The sequence below is a fragment of the Pogona vitticeps genome, chromosome W (genome assembly GCF_051106095.1).
Source record: "Pogona vitticeps strain Pit_001003342236 chromosome W, PviZW2.1, whole genome shotgun sequence".
Taxonomy (NCBI): domain Eukaryota; kingdom Metazoa; phylum Chordata; class Lepidosauria; order Squamata; family Agamidae; genus Pogona; species Pogona vitticeps.
The window spans coordinates 4,328,033-4,342,711 of record NC_135798.1 but is presented as its reverse complement, the minus strand read 5'-3'; the positions used below and the strand labels follow the sequence as shown (position 1 = coordinate 4,342,711).

At 45.3% G+C, this 14,679-nt stretch overlaps 1 protein-coding gene across 1 annotated transcript; it reads left to right on the top strand.

The window, feature by feature from the left end:
- The first annotated feature begins 4,105 nt into the window (after positions 1 to 4,105).
- LOC144585045 (uncharacterized) lies at positions 4,106 to 13,053 on the top strand. Its single transcript, XM_078382485.1, has 3 exons — positions 4,106 to 4,699; positions 5,912 to 5,925; positions 11,965 to 13,053. Exons 1-3 carry the CDS (start codon positions 4,106 to 4,108, stop codon positions 13,004 to 13,006), a joined length of 1,650 nt encoding a protein of 549 aa, XP_078238611.1. The 3' UTR covers positions 13,007 to 13,053.
- The last annotated feature ends 1,626 nt before the right edge of the window (positions 13,054 to 14,679 follow it).

The following is a 14,679-nucleotide window of genomic DNA, read 5'->3' as shown; positions in this document are numbered from 1 at the left end:
TCCCCTTCTTCTCTCTTTCACTCTGTATTTTTAGATTCTTCTCATTTTTTTCATGAAATCTTGTGCTTTCATTGGGGACGCTATGTTATATCTCTGTGTATCAATCCTAAAGAATAAACCTTCTGGTGTTAGCCATCTATATGAAATTCCATTTTGTTGAAGTAACAATACCAGGGAGGAATATTCCTTCCTTCTCTGTCTCATTTGCCAGGGAATTAGTTTTAAAACATTGATTTTCTTGTCTTCTATTATCAATTGTTTGTCTTGTGAGATTCTTATAACCTTATCTCTGATTGCCTTCTTCTTAAATCTCATGTGAATTTCTTTAGGTAGCTTGTTTTTTCTGATATATGCTGTATTCACCCTGTAAGTTACTTCCAGACATTGATGAAGTTCCACTACATCCATCTCTATTTCTGGAGCCAAAGCTTTATTCATTAATGTTTCTAGGTGTGCCTTCCTTTTCTGGCACATTTTGAAATCTCAGCATTTTTGATGCTCTCTCCATCTCTAACATTAATCTGTCATATTTTGTTTTTGATTCTTCTGTGCTGCCTGTATTGTTTCTTCAGTTTGGTTCAACCTGGCGTCAGTGCCTTTCACTTTTTCCTCAATATCTTGTGTTCTCATTTTCATTTCTGTTATCTGTTGCTTAGTTTCTGATAATTCCGTTTTCATATCCTTCATCTGATCTGTTAATTGAGTGAGACATTCATTTATTTGTTGGAATCCTGTAGTTAATAGATTTTGCATAGTGGTTTGCCATTCTTTATCTGATTTTTGTGCTACCAATTTTCCCAGGTCTTGTGCCCGAGCAGGATTGGTTCCAGGTGTCTGAGATTTTGAATTCCCCCCCCCCGAGGCCATTTCGATTCCCTATTTAGCCAAGGATAAGAGCCCACTATCAACAACCTCACCTAAAACCTTCCTCCAGACTTTGCCCAATATTACAGTATATAAATCAAATTTTAACCAAGCAGATTAAACCACAACCATGATAAAAATATTCCTTCTTCTCGAAAGTCTTAGCAACATTGTTATATCTCCAACCTCTGCTCCTAGGTTACCCACGCAGTCCAACAAGAGAAATTCAAGCTAACTACAATCACAGAGTCTCAAAGGTCAATATTCCAAAGTTCCCAGTGATGTTCCAGATGTCAAAGTGGAGCTAGGAAAGATCTCCTGTTTTCCCACCTCATTATTTTTGGAATTCCCTTCTTAATATGATGCTCCAGAATTCCAAAGGCTTTTCAAAAGTCATTTAAATATGATGAGGCTGATATTCCGCTTTCCTCCAGTAGGTGTCATTATAATCCAATGTACAGTACAGTGGGCCCTCCACTTACGAACGGCCCTAGTTACGAACATTTCGGGTTACAGACCCAATCTCATAGAAAACAGCAGGCCCTACTTACAAACGTGTGTTCAAGTTACGAAGCTGATCTCATAGAAAACAGTGGGCCCTACTTACGAACATGTGCTTGAGTTACGAACAAAAAAATGGCATGAGAGGCAGGGAAAGTGCGGAATGTGAACTTTCAGTTAACCGTTGGCCAGTGAAGAGGGTGCTTGTCTGCTTCCTCGCTCTTCCCAAAATTTACAGAGTGGATAGAGAGACAGTCTTCAGACTGCCTGGTACTGCCTGGTACTGGTACAGTGCTGTATGGACAGTACAGTACTCTAATTTTTGGGGGATTTATTAAAAAAATGATTTTTTATTTTTGACATTCTTTTTTTAAGCAGAGAGACTGCCTGTTCTGGGTGAGTACACTATGTTTTTACTTTACTGTACATTTTTTGCAGCTTGTGGGTGGGGGTAGGGCTAGGTGGAGGGGTTTCTGAGCTCTGATGGGTCTTGCTTGGTAGATTTTACAGTTTTAAAATTTCTGCATGCTTGATGGAATCTTTCTTTGCTGTGTGTGTCTGTGGGGAGTGTGTGTGTTCTGAATCTGTCTGGTTAAAATGTGGACCCAGAGGGCATTTTTGCAATGGAGGCATGGGTCTTCCTGGGCAGATTTTACAGTTTTAAAATGTCTGCATGCTTGCTGGAATCTGGTAAAAACGGAGTTCAGAGCCATGTCTCTCTTTGTGCTGAGGAATTCTGTTGGGAAGAAAGCTTGCTTGCAAGCAGAGTAAAAATGGAGTTCAGAGCCATGTCTCTCTTTGTGCTGAGGAATTCTGTTGGGAAGAAAGCTTGCTTGCAAGCAGGGTAAAAATGGAGTTCAGAGCCATGTCTCTTTGTGCTGAGAAGTGCTTTTCAAGGTGTTCTGTTGTCTGAAAGGTGCTTGTTCCCTCTCTCCTTTGCTGCCCCTTTCCCCCCCAAAAGGTGCTTGTCTTGGCTGAAAATGTGCTTTTCAAGGTGTTCTGTTGAAATGGTGTCTGTTTCTTCCTTCCCTCCCTCTTTTCTTTCTTTTTTTTAAAACCTAAGTCATCTTAGGTTAAAAGGGGGGGGGAAGAAACAAATTCTGCCCCTAGTGGTAGGAACGGATTAAGCAGCTTTGCATTAGTTCCTATGGGAACTAATGATTCAAGTTACAAACTGCTGCTCGACTTAAGAACCAAAAACAGCCGGAATTGATTAAATGGTTTTCAATGCATTCCTATGGGAAAATTGGTTTTGACTTACGAACTTTTCAAGTTACGAACGGAGTTCCGGAACGGATTAAGTTCGTAAGTAGAGGGCCCGCTGTATGTTCTTTCCACTATAAATCCGGTCCACAACTCCAGTCCTTGTTTTCAATTACACCGTTCACTTTTAGAAACATAACTCTCCCAGCTGATTTCAGACAGTTTTTACTATTGTTTACAGCTGTAACCTCCGAGGAGGGGCTTCCTCCCCCTCAGGGGTAATATATAGTCCCGAAGATGCTCAATCTGCTATTAAGAAGTCTGTCCAATTCTTTATGGTAACAAGACAAGCTCTGTCCATGTTTGCTTATTTCATCAAATAGTTTTTCAGGGTCAGCTTTATTTTTCTTTTCTCTCACCATCTGGCTACTGGCCTTAGCTGGTCTGCAAGGAGCTGGCTTCGCTTTTGAAATAGCATAGCAGCAGAGCCGGTAAACTAGCTCCTCCACTCCTTTTGGCTCTTGTAGCTTTACAGGCTCATTTTTAGATTAAGGGCTTCACATTTATTTATTGTTGTCAGTTTTTAACTGTAATTCTCCTTTCTCCTCTCCTCCAGGGTGGGTGGGTTACTCACAGCTGAGTGCCAAGATGGCTCCCAGACCCAGTCTGTACTCCGTGATCTCTTCAGAGGGAAAAAATGTCAGGTTGCAGCCTTGCATTCATTCTTCGGATGCTCACTCACAGCTCAGGTAGGCTTCTCCTGGCCTCACCTGCAAACCCTGTTGTCATTAGGGACCCCCAGACTGGGCAGTTCCAGTTATCCCCAGGAGCTTCCCCAGAGATGACTGACTGTCCTGTGAGAAGCCCCGCCTCCTTACTGCATGGTTTTCAAAGTGCTTTCAGAGTGCCTGCTTTGTAATTTCCTCTAGAATTTTCCCTGGGATGGATGTCAGGGTGACAGGTCTGCAATTCCCTGGTTTCCCCTATTTGAAGACAGGGGCAGTGTCAGCTCTCCTCCACCTGTCTGGCTCTTCACCCATCTCCCCTGAAGACAAGACAATATTAGACAGTGGTTGTTCAGTTTCTTCAGCCAGCTTCTTCAATGTCCTTGGATGCAGTTCATCTGGCCCTGGGGATTTCAACTCATCCGAACAAGTAAGCTATTTCTTTTACGTTGCACTCCTCTTTCATATTTTTTCCTCTCCATCAGGTGATGAACAGGACAACTGGAATTCTATGGAGCCAGTCATTGTTTCAGTAATAAAAATCAAGTGTGAAGCACCAAAAAAATTCTACACACTTAAAAGGAGGAAAAAGGAAGATTAAAACCAGGAAAAAGGACAGATCAAGAAATCTCCAGCTTCTCTTGGTATTGGTGCACTTCTGATCACTTGAAAAAAATCAACAAAGGAAAGGAAGGAGAAAAGGTTCCCTGGGCAGATAAACATTCAAGGGAACCTCAGATGACAATAGACTTGACAAAGTCCACCCAGAGGAGAAACGAAGTCAATACATAGAACAAGGAATGAGCATCACAATGCACAGTGATTGTACTTCATGTGAAAACCCTCTGAGAGATGAGAGACAATACCAATGCCTACCGTGTGAAAAGAGCTTCAGTCACAGCAGTTCCCTGAGATCTCATCAAAGAACTCACACTGGGGAGAAACCATATAAATGCATGGAATGTGGAAAGAGCTTCAGGCAGAGCAGTTCCCTGAGATGTCATCAAAGAACTCACACAGGCGAGAAACCATATAAATGTGTAGAATGTGGAATGAGCTTCTGTCTAAACAATAGCCTTCATCTGCATCAGAGAACTCACACTGGGGAGAAACCATATAAATGCATGGAATGTGGAAAGAGCTTCACTCACAGCAATAGCCTCAGTTCCCATCAAAGAACTCACACTGGGGAGAAGCAATACAAATGTATGGAATGTAACAAGAGTTTCAGTCTAAAACATAGCCTTAGTTTACATCAAAGAACTCACACAGGAGAGAAACCGTACAAATGCATGGAATGTGGGAAGTGCTTCAGTTGGAGTTTTGCCCTGAGTTCACATCATAGGACTCACACTGGAGAGAAACCATATAAATGCATGGAATGTGTAAAGAGCTTCAGAGTCATAGTTCACATAAGAGAACTCACAGAGAGGAAAACCAGTGAATGTGGAAAGTTCTGCCATGACAGCAGTTGCCTCCATTTACATCAAAGGACTCACTCTGATGAGAAACCATATAAATGCATGGAATGTGGAAAAAGTTCATTTTAATTAGTCCTATTAATCAAGAAATATGTTTAGAACAGGCAGATGGGACTTCTACTTTATCCTAGAATGCAACATTTTATCTTCTGAGTAAAAAGATAAACTATTTCAGCACTCATGAAATTAACCATGACATTGAGGGGGAAAATTTAACCAGAAATGGACCCCAGGTCTAAAAATGCACTGAGTAAAATGTGTAGTTACTTAAATTCGAAAGGCCTGTCTTGGAATTGGTAATGGGGAAATGAAACGATGCCTGTGATGGACACCAGAGGTGACCTGAGTAGAAAAGGCCACTGTTTGCAGGAGATGTTTACTTTGGCCAAATTGGCCTTGAGGGAAATTGTGCCATTCCATGATCATTGTCTCCAATAAATACCCCACATTGGAGAACAGTTCTGAGGTTGACTGGTGGGTCTTTGGTTATTTGAGATTAATTTGTTGTGACCAGCTTTGAAAGTTTGGCCACTTCTATCAATGGTGTCATGTTAGAAATCTCCTTCACATCAGGTGGCAAAGGGGTCCTTACTCTGAAGCAGGGTCATGAGATAGAAGAGTCTCTGTATGAGGAGGAGGAGATTAGATTTCGAGATGGGAGTTTAGATTTGAGGATTTTGGAATCTAGAGTGGAGAGAGAGTGCACAGTTGAGAGTGGATGAAGTGGGATGTTTTGTTAAGTGTTAACGACACTGATTGTACCTTCATCACCTGTAATAATAAACAACTACTATTTGGCTCTTTTTAAAATGACAAATTGCTTGGACTCTATGATTAATGATACATGATGTTGATGTAATCAGCTGGTGGCAGCGACACGACAAGTTTCTTGTGCCCTTTGATTGGTGAAACAACCAAGGGACAGGCAGAAAGGTGACAAATAGCATTCAAGATTTTTAAATGGTTGAATTCCATGTAAAGGGCAGCATTAAAAGCACAGGGAGAAAAAAATTATATCTGGCAGAGTAGTAATATAGCTCAAGATGGGAAAAAACTATTCAAATGATGACATGAGGGAAAGCTTGCTTAAAGAGCCAGGTCTTCACTTTGCTCTTGAAAACCCAACAAGGGAGTCAGAGAGATCTGCGGGGGCAGACTGCTCCAAAGGCAAGGGCCCACTGCCAAGAAGGCCCGGGTTCTTTTTCTTTCTCTCCAGGCCTCCCTCGGCGTGAGGCCCCTCAGCCGCCCTTCCTGGCTAGAACAAGTAATTCCAGTAGATCTAGGTGGGAGGAGGTGTTCCACTAGATATCGAGGTCCTAAACTGTTTAGGGCTTTATATGTCATCATTAGCACTTTAAAATCAATGCGGAAACGAACGGGCAGCCAATACAAGGCAACCAGAGTGGAAGAAATATTTTCTCATCCCACTGAGAAGTCTGGCTGCCGCATTCTGCACCAATTGAAGCTTCCACATAAATCTCAAAGGTAGCCCCAAGTAGAGCGCATTAAAGTAGTCTAATCTCGAGACTACAAGCGCATGGACCAGAGTGGTGAGTGCCCCAACATCAAGATAGGGAGGCAGCTGGGCAATCCCCCACAGGTGGAAATAGGCAGAGCGGACCACTGACGCCACCTGGGTTTCCATGATGAGTGCTGGAACCAGATGAAACTCCAAGCTGCGAACCTCACTCTTCATGGTGAGAGTTATTCCCCCAAAAGAGAGGGAGTTTCCCAAACTACTGATGGAGGAGACACGCACCCTCAGGACCCCTCCGTCTTGTCCAGGTTCAGCCTCAGCCGATTCTCCTGCATCCATTGCAGTACAGCCTCCAGGCAGCGCTGAAGGGACAGAACGGCATCCACTGTGGTTGGAGGAAAGGAGATGTAGAGCTGGGTGTAATCAGCATACTGATGGCACGAAGCCCCACACTTCCTGATGACCCCACCCAGCAGCCTCATGTAGATATTAAACAGCATTGGGGAAATAATCAAGCCCTGCGGAACCCCACAATTGAGGCTCCACGGGGCCAAAACATTCTCCCCAAACTGTACTCTCTGAAGATGTTCCTCCAAGAAGGATCAGAGTCAGGCTAGCGCCAGACCACCAATTCCCAGCTCGGAGATCCTCCCCAGGAGAATACCGTAGTCAATGGTATCAAAGGCGGCTGAGATACTGAGTAGGACCAACAAAGATGTTTTGCCCCTGTCGGCCTCCCTCAGCAGGGCGACCCATGCTGTTTCCATACTGTGGCGCGGCCTGAAGCCCGACTGGAATGGATCCAGGGCATTGGTTTCATCCAAAAGAGCCTGGAACTGGCCAGCCACCACCCTCTCTACAACTTTGCTGAGGAAAGAAACACTGGGGATGGGCCTATAATTGCCAGTGTTGTCCGCCACCAAACTTGGTTTCTTCCTTATGGGACTAATGGGTCTCTCCTTGGGGAGACCCATTAATTATTGCTGTGGCCCATTTGGTTGTTTTAAGCCTGGCTGCTTTGATTAGCCAGTCCGAGAAAGGGTCAAGGGAGGAGGTGGTGGCACAACAGCAGTCAAGCGCTTTGTCCACCATATCTGGTGTTAAAGGCTGCGAGACAGAGAGAGTCCCATCGGGCAAGGCAGAGCGCCGGATGTCTCTGCTTGATCTACTGTGTTCAAAAAAGGAGAGAGCTCCCAGCAGATGTCTTCCACTTTAGATTTTAAAAATGCTGCAAATTGGTCAGGTGAGATACTAGTTGGAGGCCCCTCACTGGTATAACACCTGGTATAACCCCACTCACAAGGGCATTTGTCCATGACGATATACCTAACTCTGAGAGCCTGGATGTCTTTTCTCTTAGCTAAAAGGACTAGAATTCTAGCTGCGGGGAGAAGATTCCTGCTGGATTCTGGTAACTAGTGAAAAAGATAGCAAAGCCCATGCTTAATGCTACCTTAAGGACTAGTGTACATCCTTAAGGCTTGCAAACTCAGCTTTGCGTTAGGTCCTTCCTCTCTCTCTCTCCTGCCTTTGTTGATTTATATTTTTTGACAAATCTTGTGCCCAAAATGGACAGTAGCCTCCATTTAATGGTTCTTCGTTGTGGTCTCTGTGAATTCACACAAATGGGTTAATCCTGCACCTGTGCAGGACGTCCGGAAGATTCTAGAGCTTTGAAAAAGAAACAGCTGAGTTCTCCCTCCCCAACATGGTATAGGCTCCGGCCCGTCAATCTTCCTTTCAGTTCCTCTTTCCTCCATTCCAGTAGGACATTAGGAAGAGCAGAGTGAATATTTTTCCCCTCCCTTCACCTGGATTCCCCTTTTGTTTTATGGCCCCTCGAGGCTTCGAGCAGTGTGGCACCTGCTCCTGCAAAATTCCTTTGTCAGACCACCAGGACAAATGCTTGTTTTGTTTGGGTGAATCCCACCTCCATCAGACTTGCACTGCCTGCAAGGGGTTTTTCTAAACAAGCCATTAAGCTCAGGCACCAACGCCTTAGATCTTTCCTCTATGAAAAGTCTCTCCTTCTCACTATGGAGGTTCCTTCCCTCCCTTCACCAACTCCTCCACATTTGGAGGTCTCTAAATTAGCGCCTTCCCCTGCTGATCAGGCAGCTCTTACCATCTCCTTGCCTGTGGCCCAAGGAAGCCTCTAAACTGCACAAAGCCAAGGCACCTTCTCGTCCCGACATTTCCACAAAAAGAAAATCAGCGACTGACCTAAGAAACTGAAGAGTGGCATAAATTTCAAGCACAAACATACAAGAAAATTCCAATATGGGTAGCTCCTATAGAAGCTTTTGCGTTGAAAGTATTAAATCAGAAAGGAATGTTACTAACTTATAAAGAATTACTCAACAGAGAACAAAATATAAAAAATAAGCAGGAATTAGAGGAACTAGGGGTGGCGACAGATTGGTGGTCACTGAATAAACTAGAATCAAGATATAAAAAAGATAAAAACATGGGCTTTTTTGAGGGTGAAGTCCAGGTGGACAAACTATGGATCCATACTGATGAGAAAATAGTAAAGAAAATGTATACAGTGGTGCCTCGAATAGCGATGTTAATGCGTTCCACAAAAAACATCGCTATTGGATTTCATCGCTATTCGAAATGCGGTTTCCCATTGAAATGCATTGAAAGCCGGCTAATCTGTTCCAATTGGAACGAATTGCCATCGCTAATTGAAAATCTCCATAGGAAACATCGCTATTCAAAACGCGGTTCCCCCATTGAAATGCATTGAAACCTATTCAATACATCTCAACGGGGGGCAAAAATCAACAACAAATTTAAAAAGAGTCAGAACAAAGTCAAATTGAGTTAACAAAGGGTTTATTAAGTGCACTTTACGATTTCAAACATTTCAAACAGGACATTTTAACTTTAAACCATTTAAAAAATAGCGAACACGGGGCTGTTTAAACCATCGCTAATCGAAAACAGGGGACCTAAAATGTAATCGCTATTCGAAGCGCGGTCCTGACCATCGCTATTTGAAAATTGCCCATAGGAAACATCGCTAATCAAAGCGATAAAATGCCCCGAAAAACTCATCACTATTCGATTTCATCGTTAATAGAAGTGCTCGCTATTCCAGGCACCCCTGTACATACTTTTTGGAATATGAGCTGGAGGAGGAGAGGGTAAAAGAGACAATAAAATGGGCAAGTAACCTCGGTTATAATATTGATATTGATCACTGGACAATGATGTGGAAAGATTGTTATAAAATGATTAAGCCGGTAAACTTAGGAGAAAATATCCTCAAAATGTTTTACAGATGGCACTACACCCCTGCAAAAGTGGCAAAAATGACAGAGGGTAGCAGCCCCACCTCCGTCCAGGTCCCGATCCGGGAAGCACCAAGCCCCTCCGTCCACACATACCCCTTCCTGCAGGGGATCCCCACCCTGGGATCTGGTTGGGGAGGGGGATCTGGTCGGCCCTTCCCTCTCCCTCATCCAGATCCACTGAACCAAGAGATGCTTCTGAAGAGTCCCCTTCGAACCCCATAGACTGGGAGGGGGGAGGGGGATCCTGAAGAGGCTCAGGATGGCAGGCCAGGTATGGGGGGAAGGAGGGGAGCCCCATCGCTCCAAGCAGACCCCCCTCTTCACCACAAAGGCCCCATTTCTGGGACCCCCTTTGTGTCCGCCCTTTGCAGCCCCCTCCCTCCCTTTCTCCTCCCCACTGCATCCCATACCTCGCTTTCGACCTGGGGGTGAAGTTTGGGGGGGTTTGCTGGAGGAAGGAGAAATTGGGGGGAAGAGAAACAGCAAGGGGAACCGCTTCCCACCTTTCCCCTCATCTGCCACCCCCCCCGAAAGGCTGCATGCAAGATCTGGGGGAAAGAAGGGTGTCGAGGAGGACCCACCGACACGCACAGAGAAAAAGGCCCGGGTGTCTTGCTGGGGGGGGAGGGTGAGATCGAGACCCCTCCCAGACTTCCCGATCACCCCCCCCCAATTTAGCCCCCCCATGTGAGGAGGAAGAGGAGGAAGGCAGGGACCAAAACAAAGAGACCCCCTCCCCCCAAACCGGGCGAGGCCTGCAGACCGAGCAGATTGTGAGGGTCTCGGGTTCGTGGGGGGGAAGAGAAGGGTTTTCTCCATCTCTGCAACTCCTGAGCCCCCCCAAAAAAGCGGTCCTGCACCCCCCCGACTGAGGGCTCACCTCCTTGCCAGTCCCCTGGCGGGAAACTTGCGAGGAATCCCCTCCCCCTTCCAAAGCGGCCTCTTTCCCCCCGGGGGATCCTAGAGGTGGGGGGCAGGAGGGGGCCAGAGCGGGGCTTCCCACCTCCGGTTTCCCTTCAACGCTGCTCTTCTTCTTCCTCGTTTTTTTCCCTGAATGGAAAGGGAAAGATGGCGGTAGGGGAGGTGGACGACAAAGCAGGTGGGGGGGAGGGAGGCAGAACAGAAGGGGCAGAGCCTGAAAGGGCGGGTGGAATAGATATTTTCATCTCTCTCCTGAGGGAGGTTTTTTTTAAAAAAATGAGCATCTACTAAAGCAGGTGGTTCTTGCCCAGTCAGCCTTCCAGAGGGATGGGCTTCTGCCCGGAGACAGGTGATGCGTAAGGAGCAGGAGGAGGAGCGAGCTCTCATTGGGTCCCCATTGTTCTTCCCTGGGCGGAGCCAGAACCTCTCCCCTGCGCGTCGACGGGTTGCCAGGCAATCCCCTCATAGATGCCATAATAAGGCAGGGGGACACCCAAGACCAGCTCTTGAGGGCTTCCACCCAGCAAATTAATCAACTTTGAGGAATTCCTTTCTAATTTTCTGGAAACTTAAGTACAACCGTTGGGGAGAAATTGAGAAGGAAAAAGAGTTAATATACTTTGGATTTAATGTACAGTGGTGCCCCGCATAGCAACATGAATCCGTTCCAGGATTAACGTCACTATCCGTATTCGTCGCTATGCGGGGGGAGGAAACCCATAGGAATGCATTAAACTCCATTTAATGCGTTCCTATTGGGGGAAAACTCACCGCTATGTGGGGAATCCTCCATCCAGCCGCCATTTTCGCTGCCCGGTGAGGGCACGGTGCAAAAATGCTGTGGGCGGCCATTTTGTGGATGCAGCGGCCATTTTGGAACCACCGATCAGCTGTTCTAAAAACATTGCAATGCCATAATCGGTAAGCAAAATGTTTACCGATCATCGCAATGCTATGTTTAGCCACCTAAAACATCACAATGCGATCGCATTAGCGATTGCAAAAAATGTGTCATTATGCAGATTTGTCATTAAACGGTGCGCTCGTTAAGCGAGGCAGCACTGTACTTACTTGGGTGTGGAAATGATCTTCCCTTCATGACTCCTCCCTCCAAAAGGTCCATCAATGAACAGCCCTTCCAACCTCAACCCCAAAGGAACATCCGGTCTGGCATCATCCCCTCCCTGGTTCTCTTCCCTTGCCTTTTTGGCTGTCTTTCCTTCCTTCTCTGTGACTCAGGCGGAGCCCGAACACCTCATTCCATAATCCTGCATATTTTGGAAGTGATGGTTTCTCTTCTTTTTTCTAATCTACCAGATGATGAAGAACAGGGGAGGAAGAATTGCCCAGCAGCATCTGGGGCAACCTGGGCAGGAACTCGCAATCAAGCAAGGAAACAGAGAAATGGAAATAGGAATGGCCAGGCATGGACTTCACATGAATGAACTGACGCAGGGGAGAAACCACGTACCTCCATGTCACCTCAGTAGCCGTCAAAGAACACATGCAGGGGAGAAACAGTATCTGTGTATGGAATGTGGAAAGAGCTTCAGTCAGAGTAGTAACTGGAGGAGACATGAAAGAACTCACACTGGGGAGAAAACTTACAAATGCATAGAATGTGGAGAGAGCTTTAGTAAGTGTAGTCATCTTAAGTCACATCAAAGGACTCACACTGGGGAGAAACCACATAAATGCTTGGAATGTGGAAAGAGCTTTAGTCGCAGTGATCACCTTAGGTCACATCAAAGGACTCACACTGATGAGAAACCACATAAATGCACGGAATGTGGAAAGAGCTTTAGTTGCAGCGGTGACCTTAGGAAACATGAAAGAACTCACACAGGGGAGAAAACACATGAATGCATGGAATGTGGAAAGAGCTTTAGTCAGAATGTTCACCTTAGGTCACATCAAAGGACTCACACTGGGGAGAAACCACATGAATGCATGGAATGTGGAAAGAGCTTTAGTCACAGTGGTCAGCTTAGGGTACATCAAAGGACCCACACTGGGGAGAAACCACATAAATGCATGGAATGTGGAAAGAGCTTTAGTTGCAGTGGTCAGCTTAGGGTACATCAAAGGACCCACACTGGGGAGAAACCACATAAATGCATGGAATGTGGAAAGAGCTTTAGTTGCAGTGGTCAGCTTAGGGTACATCAAAGGACCCACACTGGGGAGAAACCACATAAATGTATGGAATGTGGAAAGAGCTTTAGTCGCAGTGGTCAGCTTAGGGTACATCAAAGGACCCACACTGGGGAGAAACCACATAAATGCATGGAATGTGGAAAGAGCTTTAGTCGCAGTGGTCAGCTTAGGGTACATCAAAGGACCCACACTGGGGAGAAACCACATAAATGCATGGAATGTGGAAAGAGCTTTAGTCGCAGTGATAATCTTAGGTCCCATCAAAGGACTCACACTGGGGAGAAACCATATAAATGCACGGAATGTGGAAAGTGCTTCAGTGAGAGCAGTCACCGGAGTAGACATCAAAGAACTCACACTGGGGAGAAACCATAGAAATGCATGGAATGTGGAAAGAGCTTTATTCAGAACTCCTGATAATTAAAGAAGGCAGAAGAAATTCATTCAGTTTTGTGCTGGTTTTCAGTGGAAAGATTAAGCAATCAAAAGCTGACTAAATGCAAAACAGAGAGAAAAGAAATGGAGTGCATTTTGAAGTGCCATTTGTGATGTGTTTTACTTCTATCATTAATTAAAAGAGAGATGCCAGAAAATAGACATGGAACTTTTTGCTTTAAAAAATGAGAATAAGCATATATTGTGCAATGGATATTCTAAGGATAACTGATGAAAGAAAGCAAGTAGTGAAGAGAGAGGAGCTGTCATTTGGTTTAGAATGCTTTACCCTCATAAATAATAATAGTAATTGAGTTTTAAAGAGGGTACCAAAGCAAAAAGCAAAGTGTGCTGCTTATATACCGTCCCATAGTGCTTCAAGCACTCTCCGGGCGGTTTACAATTTAATTATGCAGGCTACTCATTGCCCTCCCAGCGAGCTCAGTACTCATTTTACCGACCTCAGAAGGATAGAAGGCTAAGTCAACCTTGAGCCGGCTACCTGGGATTTGAACCCCAGGTCGTGGGCACAGTTTTAGCTGCAGTACAGCGCCAACCTAGCAGTTCAAAAGCATGCAAATGCTAGTACAGTGGGGTCTTGACTTACTAACGACCCTACTTATGAACAATTCAACTTACGAACCCGCCCTATAGGGGAAATAAGGACTCGACATACGAACTTCCCTCGAGTTATGAACAGGGGGAAAAGTCCCCCCTCCCTCCCCTTAGAGGCTTCTGGAGGGGGAAAAAAGGGTCAGAAACTTAAAAATAAATAAAAGAAAGTCACTTACCAGGCCTTGGTAGCCCCCAAACAGCAGGAAAAAGAGCAGGAAACAGGTAAAAGCCCACACCAGAAGGGAGCCTGGCAGCCCTTTTGTGCTCCCCCCCTGCTCCTGCACCCCCCTCTCCCCCCTATCAGCTGATCGGCTGGCTCTGAAGAGGCTTGGGGAGGCTTGCTCAGCACCTAAAAACCCTGCCTGTGTGTCTTTGTGCTGAAAAAATCAGTACAACACGCTTTAAAACATGATTTTAAATTGGCTTTGTTGAAAAAAAAGGTTTAAAAAGTGCTTTGCAAACTGTTCCCTGCCTTCCTCCTCATTTCCTGAACCTAAGGGAAAAAAGAAAAAATATCCCCCTCTAGTGGCAGAAGGCGGAATAGCAGCTTCCCATTAGTTTCTATGGACGGAAAAGAGCAGATACAGATTAAATGGTTTTCAATGCAATTCTATGGGAAATGCAGATTCGAACTAAGAACTTTTCGACTTACAAACTGCCTTCCAATACGGATTATGTTCGTAAGTCGAGACCCCACTGTAGATAAATAGGGACCACCTTGGTGGGAAGGTAACAGCGTTACGTGTCTAAGTCGCACTGGCCATGTGACCACGGAAGATTGTCTTCGGACAAAACGCTGGCTCTATGGCTTGGAAACGGGGATGAGCACCGCCCCCTAGAGTTGAACACGACTGGACAAAAAAAATTGTCAAGGGGAACCTTTACAGCGGTTTAACCACTGCGCCACCAGTGAATATACTATATTATTTAGGAAGAACTAGGTGCTTCTGTGCTATTATATTTAGAGTATACTGCTTTGTAATGGCAGGGATTTTTGG

What these genes read in the sequence shown, in the direction of transcription:
- LOC144585045 (XM_078382485.1), top strand. Translation starts at nt 4,106, where the DNA reads ATGCACAGTGATTGTACTTCATGTGAAAACCCTCTGAGAGATGAGAGA.